The 16,975-nt window shown below is 43.0% G+C and overlaps 1 protein-coding gene across 1 annotated transcript; it reads left to right on the top strand.

Moving 5' to 3' along the window:
• Positions 1-10,247: 10,247 nt before the first annotated feature.
• On the top strand, positions 10,248-11,945 carry LOC140833713 (probable galacturonosyltransferase-like 7). The gene has a single exon (XM_073198039.1). The coding sequence runs from the start codon at positions 10,640-10,642 to the stop codon at positions 11,729-11,731; it is 1,092 nt and encodes a 363-aa protein (XP_073054140.1). The 5' UTR covers positions 10,248-10,639; the 3' UTR covers positions 11,732-11,945.
• Positions 11,946-16,975: the final 5,030 nt, after the last annotated feature.

Raw genomic sequence — 16,975 nt, 5'->3', positions numbered from 1 at the left:
GGCCGACGACGGACTAGACTCGATTGATAGGATTTCCTGTGGACTAGGATTGCTTTACTAGAGGTACGAAAGTACTATCCGAGATATCCTGGTCGAGTATACATTCTTATATGTGTTGCATGATTATTTGCTGCATTAATATATGTCATATGATGCATGCTATTATGTCACGCTTATTACTGCATGTTGCATTTCATCTCGAGCCGTATCTCTTTCGAGATAGCCTTTATTGTTGAGCTGTATCTCTTTCGAGATAAGCTATATCTTGTGGGGCCGCTCAGCCCTGTCTTGTGGACGCATGGACACCGAGAGTACACAGTGGCCGACGGGTCCGGAGGGCTTCGGTGATCCTGGACATTTTAGGTCCACGTCTGATCTTGTAGTGGATGCAGTGACCCAGAGGAGTACCGCGCGGCACTATCCACTTGGCGCCTCTAGACTGAGCATATTGAGATCTTTTGTGACTCTCGTTTCTTGACTACCCTGGTATCATATCATAGCATGTGCATTTCAGATAGGCTTGTATACTCATGCTTTTGTACTGGGCGTTCTTATCGCTCATGTCCTCGGTTTTGTTTATCTTGGACACCCCATTCCCACGGGGCAGGCCTCAGGTTGGATGGCTCAGGAGGAGGATGATGAGGACGTTGAGTAGCCGGTTGGTTTAGTTCTTCAGTACTGTTTGATTCGATATGGTTGTACCGCATATTTTTATTCTGAGTTATTCTGGACTTCAATTGGGTTGTATAACTATCGTTTGTTGACCATTTTCCGCAATTATCTCTGATTGTTATTAATTAAGTTAATTGCATGCTTAATTCTTGATTAGTAGGTGATTCTGGAACGGGTCACTACATTTATGGTATCAGAGCATGCATATGATTTTGGGATATAGATTCTGTTTTGGGATTTTCGTTGACCATTTTACCATTTTCCCCATTCTATCTTGTAGCGATGGCTGACCACCTTGGTGATGAGAGTAGTCAGGGGAGTGTAGGTCGTTGGGGTGACCAGGACGATCGTAGGCGTCATCGTGAACATCGTCATCGTCGTGATGTGCCTAAGCGTTTTGAGATACACCGTTTCATTCAGATGGGGCCTAAGCCATTAGTCGGTGGTGAGACTCCCGATGTTGCTGAGGATTGGTTAGAGCGCATGGAGAGTTGTTTCCGTGTATGCCAATGCACCGAAGAGCAGCAGATGGAGACCCTTGGTTTTCTTCTCGAGGGTCGTGCGCGCAAGTGGTGGCGATCGACTTCTGCGCCGATAGTCCAGACTCAGGGTAGGGTGACTTGGGCCGAATTCCGTGCAGCTTTCATGCAGCTATATTTTCCTCCAGCCCTTCGCCAGGCAAAGACGATTGAACTTCTGAATCTTAAGCAGGGTAGTATGTCTGTTGATGCATATCAGCAGAAGTTCTTCGAGTTGTTACCCTTTGCTCCTCATATTAGTGGCAGTTCTGAGGCCAAGTATGACCATTTCCTTCAGGGTCTTAACCAGGAGATCTTTGATTGAGTCACTGTCTGCGATAATCCTACTTCTTATGATGGGTTGGTGAACCGGTGTCGCCAGGCAGAGATCAGTCTCCAGCGTGGTAGGTCTATTCTTTCTTCTAGACCTCCGAATACTTTGAGCTCTCGATCTCAGTCTTTCAAGAAGTCAGGTTCTTCTTCTTCTGGATCTGGATCTCGGTCTAGCGGTGTTTTTCGCTTTGGTAAGAAGAAGGTTTCTTGTGTGCATTGTGGGAAGAACCATCCATCGGAGCAGTGCCGATCAGCCGCGGGAGCTTGTTTTCAGTGCGGAGAGATGGGTCATCTTAAGAAGAATTGTCCTCAGTTGCGAGGTGGAGCAGGATCTGGTTCCGGATCTCAGAGGACTGTTCAGCAGAGGACACAAGGTCAGGCAGTGGGCGGTTCAAATCTTCGACCTCGTGCCCAAGGTCAGGTATTTGCGCTGAACCAGGATCAGGCTGCAGATGAGACAGGGAGAGTCATAGCAGGTACTTTTTGTTTATGCGGTATTCCTGCTTTTGTTCTTATTGATACCGGAGCATCACATTCATTCATTTCTGCACGATTTGTTAAGTGTCATAAGTTACCGTATGTTTCTCTAGACGTCATTCTTTCCGTTTTTACTCCGATGGGTCATTCGGTGTTAGCAAAGCGTCTAGTGATGGGTTGTCCTTTAGATTTTGAGGGCAACGAGTTGACTGCGAATCTTATGATCCTAGAGAAGGAAGATTTTGATTGTATTCTGGGTATAGACCTGTTGACTACCTACCGAGCTACTGTGGATTGTTACCAGAAGCTTGTTCAGTTTCGTACGACTGAGAACTCTAGTTGGTTTTTCTATGGTGAGGGAGCGCGACCTCCGATGCCAGTGGTATCTGCTCTGAAAGCCTGTCGTGCTTTAGAGTCGGGCGGGGAAGGCTACCTCATCTATGCGGTTGATTCGTCCACATGTAGTGTTGGTACAGATGATATTCCAGTGGTTTGTGAGTTTCCTGATGTTTTCCCAGATGAGATTCCTGGTTTTCCTCCGATTAGAGATGTGGAATTTGGCATCGAATTAATGCCAGGGACTACACCGATTTCTCGTGCCCCCTATCGTCTTGCTCCGTCAGAGATGAGGGAATTGAAGCAACAATTGCAGGATCTTCTTGATAAAGGTTATATTCGTCCGAGTGTTTCACCTTGGGGAGCTCCAGTCTTGTTTGTCAAGAAAAAAGATGGATCGATGCGATTGTGTATTGATTATCGCCAGCTGAATCGTGTGACGATCAAAACAAGTATCCATTACCTCGTATTGATGACTTGTTCGATCAGCTTCAGGGTACCTCTATTTACTCCAAGATTGACTTGCGATCGGGTTATCATCAGATGAGAGTCAGAGATGATGATATTTCCAAGACTGCATTTCGTACTCGATATGGGCATTACGAGTTTCTAGTTATGCCATTCGGATTGACAAATGAGCCAGCGGTGTTCATGGATCTGATGAACCGAGTCTTTCGGGATTTTCTAGATCAGTTTGTTGTGGTTTTCATCGACGATATCTTGATTTATTCTCACAGTGTGGAAGAGCATACCCATCACTTGAGGATTGTGTTGCAGATTCTTCGCGAGAAGCAATTGTATGCTAAGCTGAGTAAGTGCGAGTTCTGGATTAATCGTGTAGTATTCCTTGGTCATGTAATTTCCAAGGAAGGAGTTTCTGTGGATCTTAGCAAGATTGAGGCAGTGCTGAACTGGTCACGTCCGACGACAGTGGCCGAGATCCGTAGTTTTCTAGGTCTGGCAGGGTATTATCGTCGCTTCATCGTGAATTTCTCTCAGGTAGCTAAACCATTGACGCAGCTTACTCGGAAGGATGTTCCATTTGAGTGGTCATCTGAGTGCGAAGATAGTTTCAGAGAGCTTCGTCGACTTCTGACTTCTGCACCTGTTTTGGCGTTACCGTCAGGATCTAATGGTTTCCGTGTTTACACCGATGCCTCCTTTCAAGGCTTAGGGTGTGTGTTGACGCAGAATGGTCATGTGATCGCTTATGCTTCTAGACAGTTAAAATCTCACGAGGAAAAGTACCCTATTCATGATCTAGAATTAGCTGCTATTGTGTTTGCGCTAAAGATCTGGCGTTATTATTTGTACGGTGTTCAGTTTGAAATCTTTACTGACCATAAGAGTCTTAAGTATCTGTTCACTCAGGCTGAGTTGAACATGAGACAACGTCGTTGGATGGATCTACTTAAGGATTATGACTGTGTGATCAAGTACCATCCAGGTTCTGCGAATCTCACAGCCGATGCTCTTAGTCGCAAGGTGAGAGCCTCTGCACTTCAAACCAGTGCTATGTCTAGTGCTGTCCAGGATTGTTGTTCGTTGGGGTTTAAATTCAAACATCGGAAAGGTATGGAGAGCATTCGTGTTGCTACTATTTTATCTGAGCCAACTTTGTTCACTCGGATTCGAGATGCTCAGATGTCTGATCTCAAGACTCAGAGATTAGCTCAAGACTCAGAGATTAGCTCGGTTAGTTGGTGGAGATAGCAATTTTCATTATCAGTCTAATGGTCTTCTGTGTTTGTCTAATCGGGTTGTAGTACCAGAGGATGATACTTTGAGGGAAGAGATCTTGTCTCAGGCTCATCGAAGCAAGTTGAGTGTTCATCCGGGAAGCAATAAGATGTATAAAGATTTGAGGACACGATTTTGGTGGAAAGGGATGAAGCGCAGCATTTATCAGTTTGTCTCCAAGTGTCTAGTTTGTCAGCAGGTTAAGGCAGAGCACCGTCGACCGGGAGGATTATTGTTGAACTTACCTATTCCTGAATGGAAGTGGGAGCATATCGCGATGGACTTCATTACTCACTTGCCATTGTCTTCGAGGAACAGTGATGCTATTTGGGTAGTGGTGGATCGACTCACCAAGTCTGCTCATTTTCTGCCATATAACCGTGATTTCAGTTTCGATCGTATGGCTCGATTGTATATTCAAGAGATTTTATGTTTGCATGGAGTGTCAGTCAGTATTGTTAGTGACAGAGATCCTCGTTTTACCTCACGATTTTGGGGTAGTTTCCAGTCAGCATTGGGTACTTCACTAAGTTTGAGTACGGCTTATCATCCAGAGACCGACGGTCAGTCAGAGAGGACTATCCGTACACTTGAGGATATGTTGCGAGCTTGTGTTATGGATTTCGGAACCGCTTGGCAGGATCATTTGCCTTTGATTGAGTTCGCGTACAACAACAGCTATCATCGTAGTATTGGTATGGCACCATTTGAGGCGTTGTATGGGCGACGTTGTCGTACTCCATTATTCTGGGACGAAGTTGGGGAACGACATGTTGAGGGACCGGAGTTAGTCCAGCAGGCTATTGATAAGGTTGCAGTAATCAAGAAGCGGATTAAGATTGCTCAGGATCGACAGGCTAGTTATGCGAACACCAAGCGTCGACCTCTTCAATTTCAGCCAGGTGAGAAAGTGTTTCTCCGAGTTTCGCCTTTTCGCAGGATTTTGAGATTTGGTCTCAAGGGTAAGCTGTCTCCGAGATTTATTGGTCCATTTGAAATATTGGAAAGCGTGGGAGATTTGGCTTACAGACTTGCATTGCCGCCGTACCTATCAAGTATTCATGATGTGTTCCACGTATCTTTGTTGAGACGATATGTAGCAGATGAGTCTCACATCTTGCATCCCTCTGAAGTTCAACTTGATTCGGATTTGTCTTACGTGGAACGACCAGTTCGAATTCTCGATCGCAAAGACAAGGTATTGCGGAATAAGATCATTCTTCTCGTCTTAATTCAGTGGCAGCGCAGAGGCACTGAAGAAGCCACTTGGGAGTTAGAGAGCCGTATGCGTTCAGAGCATCCAGAGCTCTTTTGAGTTGTACTGTAGTTGTACTATGGATGTATGTGTGTTTTTCCGTTGTAAACCAAACATCGGTTGTATTCAACAGTATTTGAGCTGTTTTTCGATGCTGTGATTTCGTTTCGTTCTTCTTCTAGCCTGATTTCGAGGACGAAATCTTTTTAAGTGGGGGAGAATGTAGTAGCCCGAATCCTATTTATTTAAATAAACATGATTAAGTATCTGTAATTAAGTAAATCATGTGTAATTTGGTTTTAGAGTTCGTGTGAGTAAGCCGAGGTGTATCCCGGGAAGGGAGATCAGCCCGGGAAGGGAAGATCAGCCCGGGAAGGGAAGAGCAGCCCGGGAATAGTATTTGGTTGACACGCCTGCTGGGCAGGTGTCAAGTGCATGGTAATTGTTGGACACGTTCATGCATGTAAGGTGAGGTGTCTTTGTGCATGCTGCCTAGCGACAGATGTCCGGATGCATGGGATTTGGTTGACACGTTCATGCATGTAAGGTGAGGTGTCTTTGTGCATGCTGCCCAGCGACAGATGTCCGGATGCATGGGATTTGGTTGACACGTTCATGCAGGCTGAGGTCTATAAATAGGCCATGTGATTTCTCATTGTGGAGGGGGTACTGTGTGTTTAAATGCAAGTTTTAGCTCTCTAGAGCAGCCCAGAAAGGGAAGAGCAGCCCGGGAAGGGAAGATCAGCCCGGGAAGGGAAGAGCAGCCAGGAAGGGAAGAGCAGCCCGGGAAGGGAAGATCAGCCCGTGAAGTGAAGAGCAGCCAAGAAGGGAAGAGCAGCCCGGGAAGGGAAGATCAGCCCGGGAAGGGAAGAGCAGCCAGGAAGGGAAGAGCAACCAGGGAAGGGAAGAGCAGCCCGGGAAGGGAAGATCAGCCCGGGAAGGGAAGAGCAGCCAGAAAGGGAAGAGCAGCCCGGGAAGGGAAGAGCAACCCGGGAAGGACAGAGCAGCCCGGACAGAGCAGCTGGGCATAGCCGACGGTCCGAGAAGGTCAGTCAGGGAGCTCAATATCATCAGGGCCGACGACGGACTAGACTCGATTGATAGGATTTCCTGTGGACTAGGATTGCTTTACTAGAGGTACGAAAGTACTATCCGAGATATCCTGGTCGAGTATACATTCTTATATGTGTTGCATGATTATTTGCTGCATTAATATATGTCATATGATGCATGCTATTATGTCACGCTTATTACTGCATGTTGCATTTCATCTCGAGCCGTATCTCTTTCGAGATAGCCTTTATTGTTGAGCTGTATCTCTTTCGAGATAAGCTATATCTTGTGGGGCCGCTCAGCCCTGTCTTGTGGACGCATGGACACCGAGAGTACACAGTGGCCGACGGGTCCGGAGGGCTTCGGTGATCCGGGACATTTTAGGTCCACGTCTGATCTTGTAGTGGATGCAGTGACCCAGAGGAGTACCGCGCGGCACTATCCACTTGGTGCCTCTAGATTGAGCATATTGAGATCTTTTGTGACTCCCGTTTCTTGACTACCCTGGTATCATATCATAGCATGTGCATTTCAGATAGGCTTGTATACTCATGCTTTTGTACTGGGCGTTCTTATCGCTCACGTCCTCGGTTTTGTTTATCTTGGACACCCCATTCCCACGGGGCAGGCCTCAGGTTGGATGGCTCAGGAGGAGGATGATGAGGACGTTGAGTAGCCGGTTGGTTTAGTTCTTCAGTACTGTTTGATTCGATATGGTTGTACCGCATATTTTTATTCTGAGTTATTCTGGACTTCAATTGGGTTGTATAACTATCGTTTGTTGACCATTTTCCGCAATTATCTCTGATTGTTATTAATTAAGTTAATTGCATGCTTAATTCTTGATTAGTAGGTGATTCTGGAACGGGTCACTACATCTTCTCAGCTTGAGCTTTCTTTGAGGAGCCCCCAAGCTTCACTATTGGCCAGAATAAAGGTCTCAGATACCGGGAGCCTTCTTCTTTTTTTTCTTTTTTTCCTTCCAGACCATCTTCTTTGGAGATAATCTTGCTCAGAATGCTCCTCTAGTTTGTCCTTCTTCCTCTTCATGGACTTGATCATCTCAACGCTCACCATCCTTTTGTCTGCACGAGGAAGAAAATAGTTAAGCTAAAAAAAAGAGAACGGAGGGCTCGAGCTCTACCTAAAAACACCTCTATTTCGACTCCCTTCCTACAAAATCCGAAGCGGCACCAAACACCATCCTTAATTAGGCTTAAGGTCCAGAAGTATCTAGCCGACATATTGAGTAAAAAAAATTTGAGCCTCAGCTTGGGCTCAAAGCGATAGGGGGACCTAATAATTATTTCATCCTCCCAGGTCATATCACAGACATAGGGCTCGGGGAAGGAAACAAAAAGGTACTGGTTCGACCACCTATTATAATAAGAAGTGTTACTCCTAAAAAATTGGTGCTCGATTTTCAAATTAATATAAAACCGACCCAGACCTACTCTATTTATATGTACAAACCTAAGAAAAACACCTACGGTACTCTTAATGCCAAAATATTTTCTTTAAAAAAACCCTAAGGTTAAAATGGTAAAATATTAGTTAGGGGAAGTTAACCAAGAAGATGTCATGTTATTTACACATGCCTTGGATCAGTTTAGGGACGAGAAACCTAAGGCCCCATATCTACTTGGTCCTTATAGAAGTTCTAGTAGCCTAGGGGTAGATTATAGGCTCAGTCACTCACCTTAAGCATAGCCAGATTGAAACCATTGGGCATCCCCGACTTCTTCCTAAGGGAGTCAGCCACGTAATGGTTAAAATAGGATCTTTCCACCTCATACCATTTAAGTCAAGCTCCTCTTATTTGGGCCTCTAAGGCCTTGACTTCCCTAAGATGTCACTCATGGGCATTCTCGTGCACGGGACTAGAAATCTAGGGAGAAAAAAGGGCTTTTGCAAATTGAGCTACCTCTTTAATGGCTCGGGGGTCAGGACTAGGCATTTCACCAGGAGAATATGACAAATACCTTACTAAAGCAAACAAATAAAAATTCCGAGCGCAGAAAGTTCATGGTTAGGAGTGAGCTAACAATTTGGAAGAGTAACAAGGTTGGAAAGGTTAAAATCATGGCGAGGGACCATATATTTAAATTTTAGTACATGTGATCATGACGACATGATCAAACATAATCGGGCGGTGTAATTTATAGCCGGAACATGAAACGTCGCATCGAGGATACAAAATAGCAAAAAATCATGGTTGTCCACATGTGTATCGAACGATCAAGAATAAGTAACATGCAGATCGGGGTTTTGATTCACACAGATCGAGATCTTAATCATCCATTCTCATTTATTTCAATTCCCTAACTGCAACCAAACAAACACAAACATAGATCCAAGTGAAAGCACTAAGCACTTGGATCTCAATCTCAGGTGTCCATTTCAACGGTCCAGATATCAATATAAGTAATGCCAAAAAGAAGATAGAATTAAGAATATACTCGTTGTATTTGGGTCGGACGCTAACACTTGGTCTAAATTTCATAATTATTTTAGACGAGAAAATACTATTTATATCCCCGAAAACCCGACCCTATCGGAAGCACATTAACCCGAACCATACCACACGTGAGCTTTCCTATTTACAAAAGTGATAGACCTAAGATTAATGCGGTCAAACTTGAAAACGGGTCCAGATTATGATCGGGTATGAACTACTCCATGCTCTGTAAGAGCCCTTAGAATGATACCTCCTGAACATCCGAGCTAAAAATATACCGACCCGAACTCAAACAAATATGGCAATGAATAATGTCTTATCCATGCAAGACTTCTGAACTAAAACTCTCATGACATAAAAAGAATTCCAAATAAATTTGGATATAACATTCAAAATTATAAATTAGAAAGATAAAATCAATAAAATCTTGTATTTTAGATAACTTACCGTACTAGAGTCATTTCCATAAGGAAGATTTGGCTATCTAGAATGCTTATCATACAAGATATTTAGCACCAACTCTATAAATATGAGGTATCTTGTATGATTTTATATATTCACTTATTACTTACACAAATACTACTGTTCTCGCACATTTAAGTTTGTTCACAAGACTGACTTAAACAAAAAAAGAGTTATGTCGGAAATACTTTTAATGTTCTTTAATGTTTGTTCGTCCATGTAGATTCAGCTCGACTCACATCCGATCCACGAAAACTTGCCCGACTCACTGGATACCAACCAACATAACTTAATTATTTTGACTCACAGACCAAACCCCAAGTGTATGGAATTTTTGCCTTAATCAGATAATAGCATATACTTGGGTTCCATTGAATGATGCTACCTACTTCGATTAAATGAATTATGATGGTACCTACGTCGGTCTAAACCGAATTTATTAGCCATTCTTTTTTATGTTTTATTTTTTATTTTTTTTTTTAAAAAAAAGAATATCAAAATTTGTGATAGCCAGGACTAGAATGTGACAATTGTAGTAGTGTTTTGGCAGATTAACAAATGATTGGTGAAATTCCCCTCCCTCCTTAGGAAAGGTAAAACCGAACTTGTTCGACCAAAATGATAGGATGTAGTTTCCTAAATCTAATTTTTGCGTATAGAAATTGAATTTGTTCTTGTTAAATAATTGCCTATCATTTTGTCTTTTGTACAAAATCAATATTAGGAAAATCTAACGAACAATGGTTTATAATAAATAACAGAAGAGGTTAATCGGCAATTAATGTTTTGAAAGGGATTTAAAAAAATAATAAATAAATAGAAGATGATCAGTGCAAAAGAAAGGGACTGAATTGTGAATGTGATGCAAGACAAATCACAGCTGGCCTTTCCAAACTCTGCCACCACTATTTCGTACTTGGTGGTGAGAATATTAATTAAAGTAATTTAGGATTTTCGACGGTGGAACTGAACAAACAAAAGAAACCCTCCTCCATCTCTGTTTTCTCTTCCTCTCCACTTCGATTTGTGAGTGAGAGTGACTGCTCCATTTCTCGGTTTTCCCTTCCTTGAAGGCACATTCATGGATTGATTCTTTCTCTACCATGGACCTTCGCTTCCTTCCCACGCCAACAACCCATTCATTTTTCTGAAAAGCGGACCAAAATCTGTCAATGAGGGCTCTCCATTTTTCCTCCAGAGACTGAATCATTCATTTCCCCTCCCACTCTGGCGGACCTTAGAGGAACCCTAGCGTTCCTTGTCTCGTCGATTCACTCCCATCGTCTCCGCTGTAAACCCAGTAGGAAAGGCCACAGATTTGTTCACAGACCCAAAATGCTGTGGATAATGAGATTCTCTGGGTTTTTCTCCGCAGCGATGGTAATAGTTGTACTTTCTCCTTCCTTGCAATCTTTTCATCCTGCAGAAGCTATTACTTCGTCTCAGGCCGACATGTATCTCAGATTTCCCACTTCTACTAACCCATCTGCCAAATTTTCCTTTCGAAAAGTTGAAGCGTTCCGCAATGCGGACGAGTGCCACTCGACAACGTTGGGGAAACCCAGCGTCTGCGATCCTTCTCTCGTTCACGTGGCGATTACTCTCGATGTCGAATATCTGCGAGGTTCATTGGCCGCCGTCCATTCGATTCTCCAGCATTCCAAGTGTCCAGAAAGTGTGTTCTTCCATTTCCTTGTTTCAGAAACGGGTCTGGAAACCCTAGTCCGTTCCACTTTTCCCGATTTGAAATTCAAAGTGTATTATTTTGACCCCGAACGAGTCCGGAGCCTGATATCGAGCTCCGTGAGGCAAGCGCTTGAACAGCCCCTGAATTATGCGAGAAATTATCTGGCGGATCTTCTGGAATCCTGTGTGAAGCGGGTCATTTATCTGGATTCCGATCTAGTTCTGGTCGATGACATCTGGAAGCTTTGGAACACTAGTTTGGGGAAGAAGACTATCGGAGCACCCGAATATTGCCACGCCAATTTCACCAAGTATTTCACGAAGCATTTCTGGTCGGACGCTAGATTCTCCGGCGTGTTTTCTGGCCGGAGCCCCTGTTATTTCAACACAGGCGTAATGGTGATAGATCTCGGTAAGTGGAGGCGGTTCGGGTACACTCGCCAGATCGAGTGGTGGATGGAGATACAGAAGACGAACCCGTACAGGATATACGAGCTGGGCTCGCTGCCGCCGTACTTGCTCGTCTTCGCAGGACACGTGGCACCCATCGAGCACCGTTGGAATCAGCATGGCCTGGGAGGGGATAATGTGCGTGGGAGCTGCAGGAACCTTCACCCCGGTCCAGTGAGCTTGCTACACTGGAGCGGCAGCGGCAAGCCGTGGCTCCGGCTAGACTCTAATCAACCTTGCCCACTCGACTCATTGTGGGCCCCCTATGATCTGTACCGCCACTCGACGTGAATCTGTAACGCCACTCTTTAGCCGGCCGGTAAATTGCCCAGTGACTTTTTTTCATTATTTTTTAAACAATTCATATTGGGTTTTTTTCATTTTGTTCGATAGTTCCTTCTTTCTTGACTTTTTTCCCCTTATTATTTTGATCGACTCCGCGGCACGATCCATTTGTATTCTATTATTCGCATAAAAGAAAAGGAATACCCCATTATTTGTTCAAGAGTGTTTCTTTACAGCAAATTTAAGTCCTCGTCGCTTTTTCTTGGGGAATTAACCATCTGGCTTGATAGGAACTAAAAATAGCGTCGGTTTCCGACTGAAAATGACTAAATTGTATTTGGAAAGTGCTGAAAAAACATCCGGAGGCCTATACACTGTCGGCCTACTTGCGTCTAGTTTAGTAATTTGCCATGCCTACAACTGTATAGGAATATATTACAGCTCAGGTTTAGTTGGTGGGCCTTATTCACATCTCATGGGGGAATGGTTATTACTTATTAGAGATATCGATGAAAAAACATTTTCTTGAACGAAATAGTGGTGGGTCATTATATTGGTGGTTGTCTGATTAAAAAATTACCCACATTGTAGCTGTGTATCTGTTTGGTAAAAAAAAAGTTGGAATATCAGTGGTGGGACGGCATAATTCTAAGCAATATGTTTATGCCCGAAATCTGAAGCTTTGAATAAAACATATATATGATTCGGAGATTGCTAGGTTTGTATTCTGTTTTTCATTTATTTACAATGAAAAAGGGTTGAAACTGATTATGGAGATGCCGGCTGTTGCTTTGGTTAAATGAAGAGTTGTGAGCTGGAAATATTTATATATGGACGAAGCTGTTTACAGATGTCTTGTGAGTTTTTTTTCCCAATATGTTATTGGTGTATGTGAAAGTGGGCCTTCAAAGACATTTGGAGTAATAATATCATAATATGACTGCTTTATTTCGAATCTTTAGTGTCTGAACTTAGATTCACTGATAATCCTACGTTATTTTTGTAGTATGATATCTGATAACAATTTTTAATCTTTTAATTAATGTGACAGCGGATATGGACAACATTAAATTAGTATGCAATTGGAACACATGATGAATATTCTAAGTTTGATGAAAAAGTAGAGATTTTATAAACCATATCATATAGGTTTTGTGAATGCTGTAGCGTACTAGAAATGATTTAGTCATTTGTCGTCTACAACAAGATATCCGACGCCGATGCTGAGAAGTTGACTGTCTTTCGCCACATGTGCCATCGCATCATCATCATGAGCTATGCTGGGCTATTGCTTTTAACTTTACAGCTGTTAAAACAGCAAATCCAATCACTTTGTTATGTTGAACTACCACAAATTACTAAATACATGTTTTTTATTAAAAAAATTTGTTCTGGTGATTAGATATACCTTCCATGAGCTTACGGTAATTACAAAAAAATCCACGATCCTTGCAATAGCATTTCATTTTCTGCATTTTTGTTTGCAACTCCAGCCAAACACCATTCTTTGTATAATTATATTTACTTTTTCAAAATATACTAATTCACAGTAATGTTACAATTTTATTAATTCAACATTTTCATCATATTTTGACTCATGTAATCATATATTTGTAATTTATAATAAATAGAAGTTAAATATTTGGGGACTTAGTGAGAGAATAAATTGATCTTATATATATATAGTTATAACAAATCAATGGTAATATATCAGTTCAATATTGAAACGACATGTACTCATATTCATATATTGTTATGAAGATATATTGTGAAGTGAAATGCAATGATTGTTTATGACTCTGAAGTGAATATTATAGGCTAAAGAGATAACTATCACCAACATTCAGTGTACCTTACTTGAATCTGTACAATCGATCATTTACCAGCCAAAGTGATTCACATTTTTGGACCGAAGTTACGTAGTTCAAATGAACTATATACCAGGGTTAAAACTCGTTGTTCATTGGACTCACTTTCTGGGCCGAAGCTGTGTTGTCCAGTGGAATAGCAGTCTGGTACATAGACAGTTGTTCAAGGATTTAGTAATTCATTCAGTCAATAGATGATCGGCAACAAGTCAGAAAGCAATAACAATACAAAAAATCAAATATATAGTACAATATGATTAATAATTTGAGAAATGCATAATATGATGCAATGTATGTGAATAAATCAGTATTTTATGAAAACTTATTGTAAATTCCATGCTGAATTCCAAAATGACCATGGGTGATACCCCATAGGAGCGCGGGTCATGGATGACCCGGGAAATTAAATGGATAGCCCAAATAGAATCAATATACAGATCATTTTCTTCATCAGTCGGGTATGGGATCTCCCGTGATATTTTCTGCTTGGGCTCTCATACGAGCTCTCGGGAACTTTCTACTCGGGCTATTTCGAGAAGTGTGTCACACTCGAGTGCATCAGTATGGGCTACCTCATGCTTGGCAATCATTTCTCTCAGAACAACATGGCTTTGACGTGTCAGAGAAGCCATAAGAAGCATAGGGTATGGGCAGCCGCCTTACCTTACTTAGTAGGTGGGCACTGAAAGCAAGGTAATCATGAGATTTCCTCCTTTAAATAGCAGGTATCATTCTCATTTACAGAGGCTGGATTTCAGAACTCTTGAGCACTTCACGTATATCACCACATATACAAGCCATTTCGCTTTTCTCCTTCACCTGCTGACTTAAGCATCGAAGTGGATATGTCGGACACCTCTCTGGCGCCCATTCACGAGTTAATTTCACTGTCGACAGGTTGCGGTGGAAGCCCGAGATATATTTTCCTTACAGATATATCTTCCTTGCTCATTTCCCTAAAACATCATACTATATCACCAACCAGTGGATCGTCCCGACTTTTGCTCACCCGATTTACCCGGATAACATCATTGACGTCTTCTGTGGGAAATTGATCTTAAGACGTTGATATGGCTCCTACCAAAAGAACCAACCAAGATAATTCCCGGGTTTGTGGAGATGATACACGTATCTCAGGACATGGTGGTCCTCCACCTGTCATTACTTTATCCCCGGAAGAGTCTCGGATTATATCCGAGGTAGTGGAAAAAGCCATAAGCCCGGATAGATGCTTCTCATCAAGATACGCATGCAGGAGGAGACCAGGAAAGAGAGCATGAGGCGGGGGAGGAGGAAGCAGAGAGCGAAGAGAGAGAATCAAGTGCTGGGTCCAAGTCCTTATTGTGGTAGAGGAGTTGCAAGAGTTGAGACAAAACATGAGGGTGTTGGACGGACCGATGGAGGGTAGAAGTCATTCTCGGGTAGTCATTAAGGGTTGCCCGTTTTCTGAAACTATTGTCCGGGAACCTCTTCCCGAGAATTTTAAGTTTGCCAAAGTTAAAGATTATGATGGAAATGCAGACCCCGAGGAGCATCTGGCTAGGTTCGAAAATATGGCCATGTTGCACTGTTATGCTGACAGAATAAGTGCAAAGTATTTTTGACCACTTTAGTTGACTCAGTGCAGAGGTGGTTTAAGTGGCTGGCTCCTCAGAGTATCCATTCTTTTGAGGACTTTCAGAAGGTGTTTTTACACCATTTTAGTAGCAGTAAGAAATACAAAAAGACTGCATTTAGTCTTTTTGAAGTGAAACAGAGCTAGGAAGAGAGTCTGAGGGCTTCTATTCGGAGATTTAACAGAGTGGATTTGGATGTCTCCTCTTGCGCCCCTGAGACCAAGACAACTGCATTCACTCAGGGGTTGAGGGAGGGTGAATTTTTCCAGTTACTAACGAAGAAGACGCCCGGAGACTTTGAAGATTTGCTAGCTCGGGCAGAAAAGTATATTAACATGGAGATGGCCCAGAAGCAGAAGAGGGAGTCGGTAAGGAGAGAAAGAGGAGACTGAGTATCTAAGCCCGAGGAGAGGGGGCCAAGAAGGAGTAACCTGAGACATTTTTCTCATCATGTGCCCTTGAAGATTATCCGGGACAAGGAGGTCCAAGAGTGTAGCAGGGGCTTGCCTCCATCTCAGCAATACACCAGGCCTAAAAAGAAGAGGTTTTGCACCTTCATAAAGTATGTTATCACAATACGGAGGACTGCAAAACGGTTAAAAGAGATTATGTCACGTCCTCTGTCCAGGGACATAATCAACCTAGCAAGAGTCCGAGATTGCCACCTTGGGCATCTCGGTATCCCGGTCCCAGTGCCAGTGAAGATTCAAGAAATGCCCCGAGGGGGAGGAGAGATGCAGAGTCCGAGAGGAAGAAGTCTTCATCCCCTGTCTTGGGGGTAATTAAAATGATATCTAGAGGTTGTGCTGACGGTGATTCTAATCGGGCTCATAAGTCGAGAAGCAGAAGGGATTTTATGGAGGTAGAAGGGGTGAGGAAGGATGAGGCAGTGATTAGTTTTGGCCCGGAAGATTTGAAAGGTGTCAATCTTCCCCACAACGATGCCCTGATAATTCAAGCCAAGATAGCAAATTATGATATTATGAGGGTTTTTGTGGACTCGGGAAGATCTGTAAATGTTATTTTCAAGGAGACCATTATACAAATGAATTTATAGGGATATCATTTGGAAGCAATAAACATATCGCTTTTTGGATTTTCTGGCCATGCTATCTATCCAGAAGGGGAGATTGTCCTGCCTTTATCTTTGGGCACCGTGGAGCTGAAGAAGACGGTGATGACCACTTTCACTGTAGTGGATGCCCCGTCATCATATAATATCATTTTGGGGCGGCCAGCCATGAATGAGCTAAGGGTCGTAGCATCCACCCATCACCAAAAGATTAAGTTCCCAATAGGAAGCCGGGTAGGTGAAGTTCGGGGAGATCAGCCTTCTTCTTGGAAGTGTTATGTAGAAGCAGTCGTGGTGGACCAGAAGAGAGCAAGGAAGGAAGGGAGAAAGTTCAGAGTTGTGGAGAGATGGAGAGGGTAGTGGAGAAGGAAGAAATGCACTTTGTGGCAGAAGAGGAGCAGGAGGTGGTGGAGATTGTGCCAGGCAAAGAAATCCGGGTGGCTTGAGACCTTGACTTATCCACCCGGGTTAGTTTGATAAATTGTTTAAAAACTAATCTTAATGTTTTTTCCTGGTCCCATCTGGAGTTGGTAGGGATCTCACCCTTGATAGCGGAGCATCACTTGAACATCCTCCCGGGATCTCTAACTGTGAAGCAAAAGAAGAGACACTTCGGTCATGAGAAGGACAAAGTGATTGGTGTACATGTTAAAGATTTGCTGAAAGCCGGCCACATTCGGGAAGTACAATTTCC

The sequence above is a fragment of the Primulina eburnea genome, chromosome 6 (assembly GCF_022965805.1).
Source record: "Primulina eburnea isolate SZY01 chromosome 6, ASM2296580v1, whole genome shotgun sequence".
NCBI lineage: Eukaryota > Viridiplantae > Streptophyta > Magnoliopsida > Lamiales > Gesneriaceae > Primulina > Primulina eburnea.
The sequence above is the reverse complement of the archived record's forward strand: the minus strand, read 5'-3'. Positions and strand labels throughout refer to the sequence as shown.

Bases quoted from the DNA above. Each gene is read 5' to 3' on its own strand.
- LOC140833713 (XM_073198039.1), top strand. From the start codon at position 10,640: ATGCTGTGGATAATGAGATTCTCTGGGTTTTTCTCCGCAGCGATGGTA.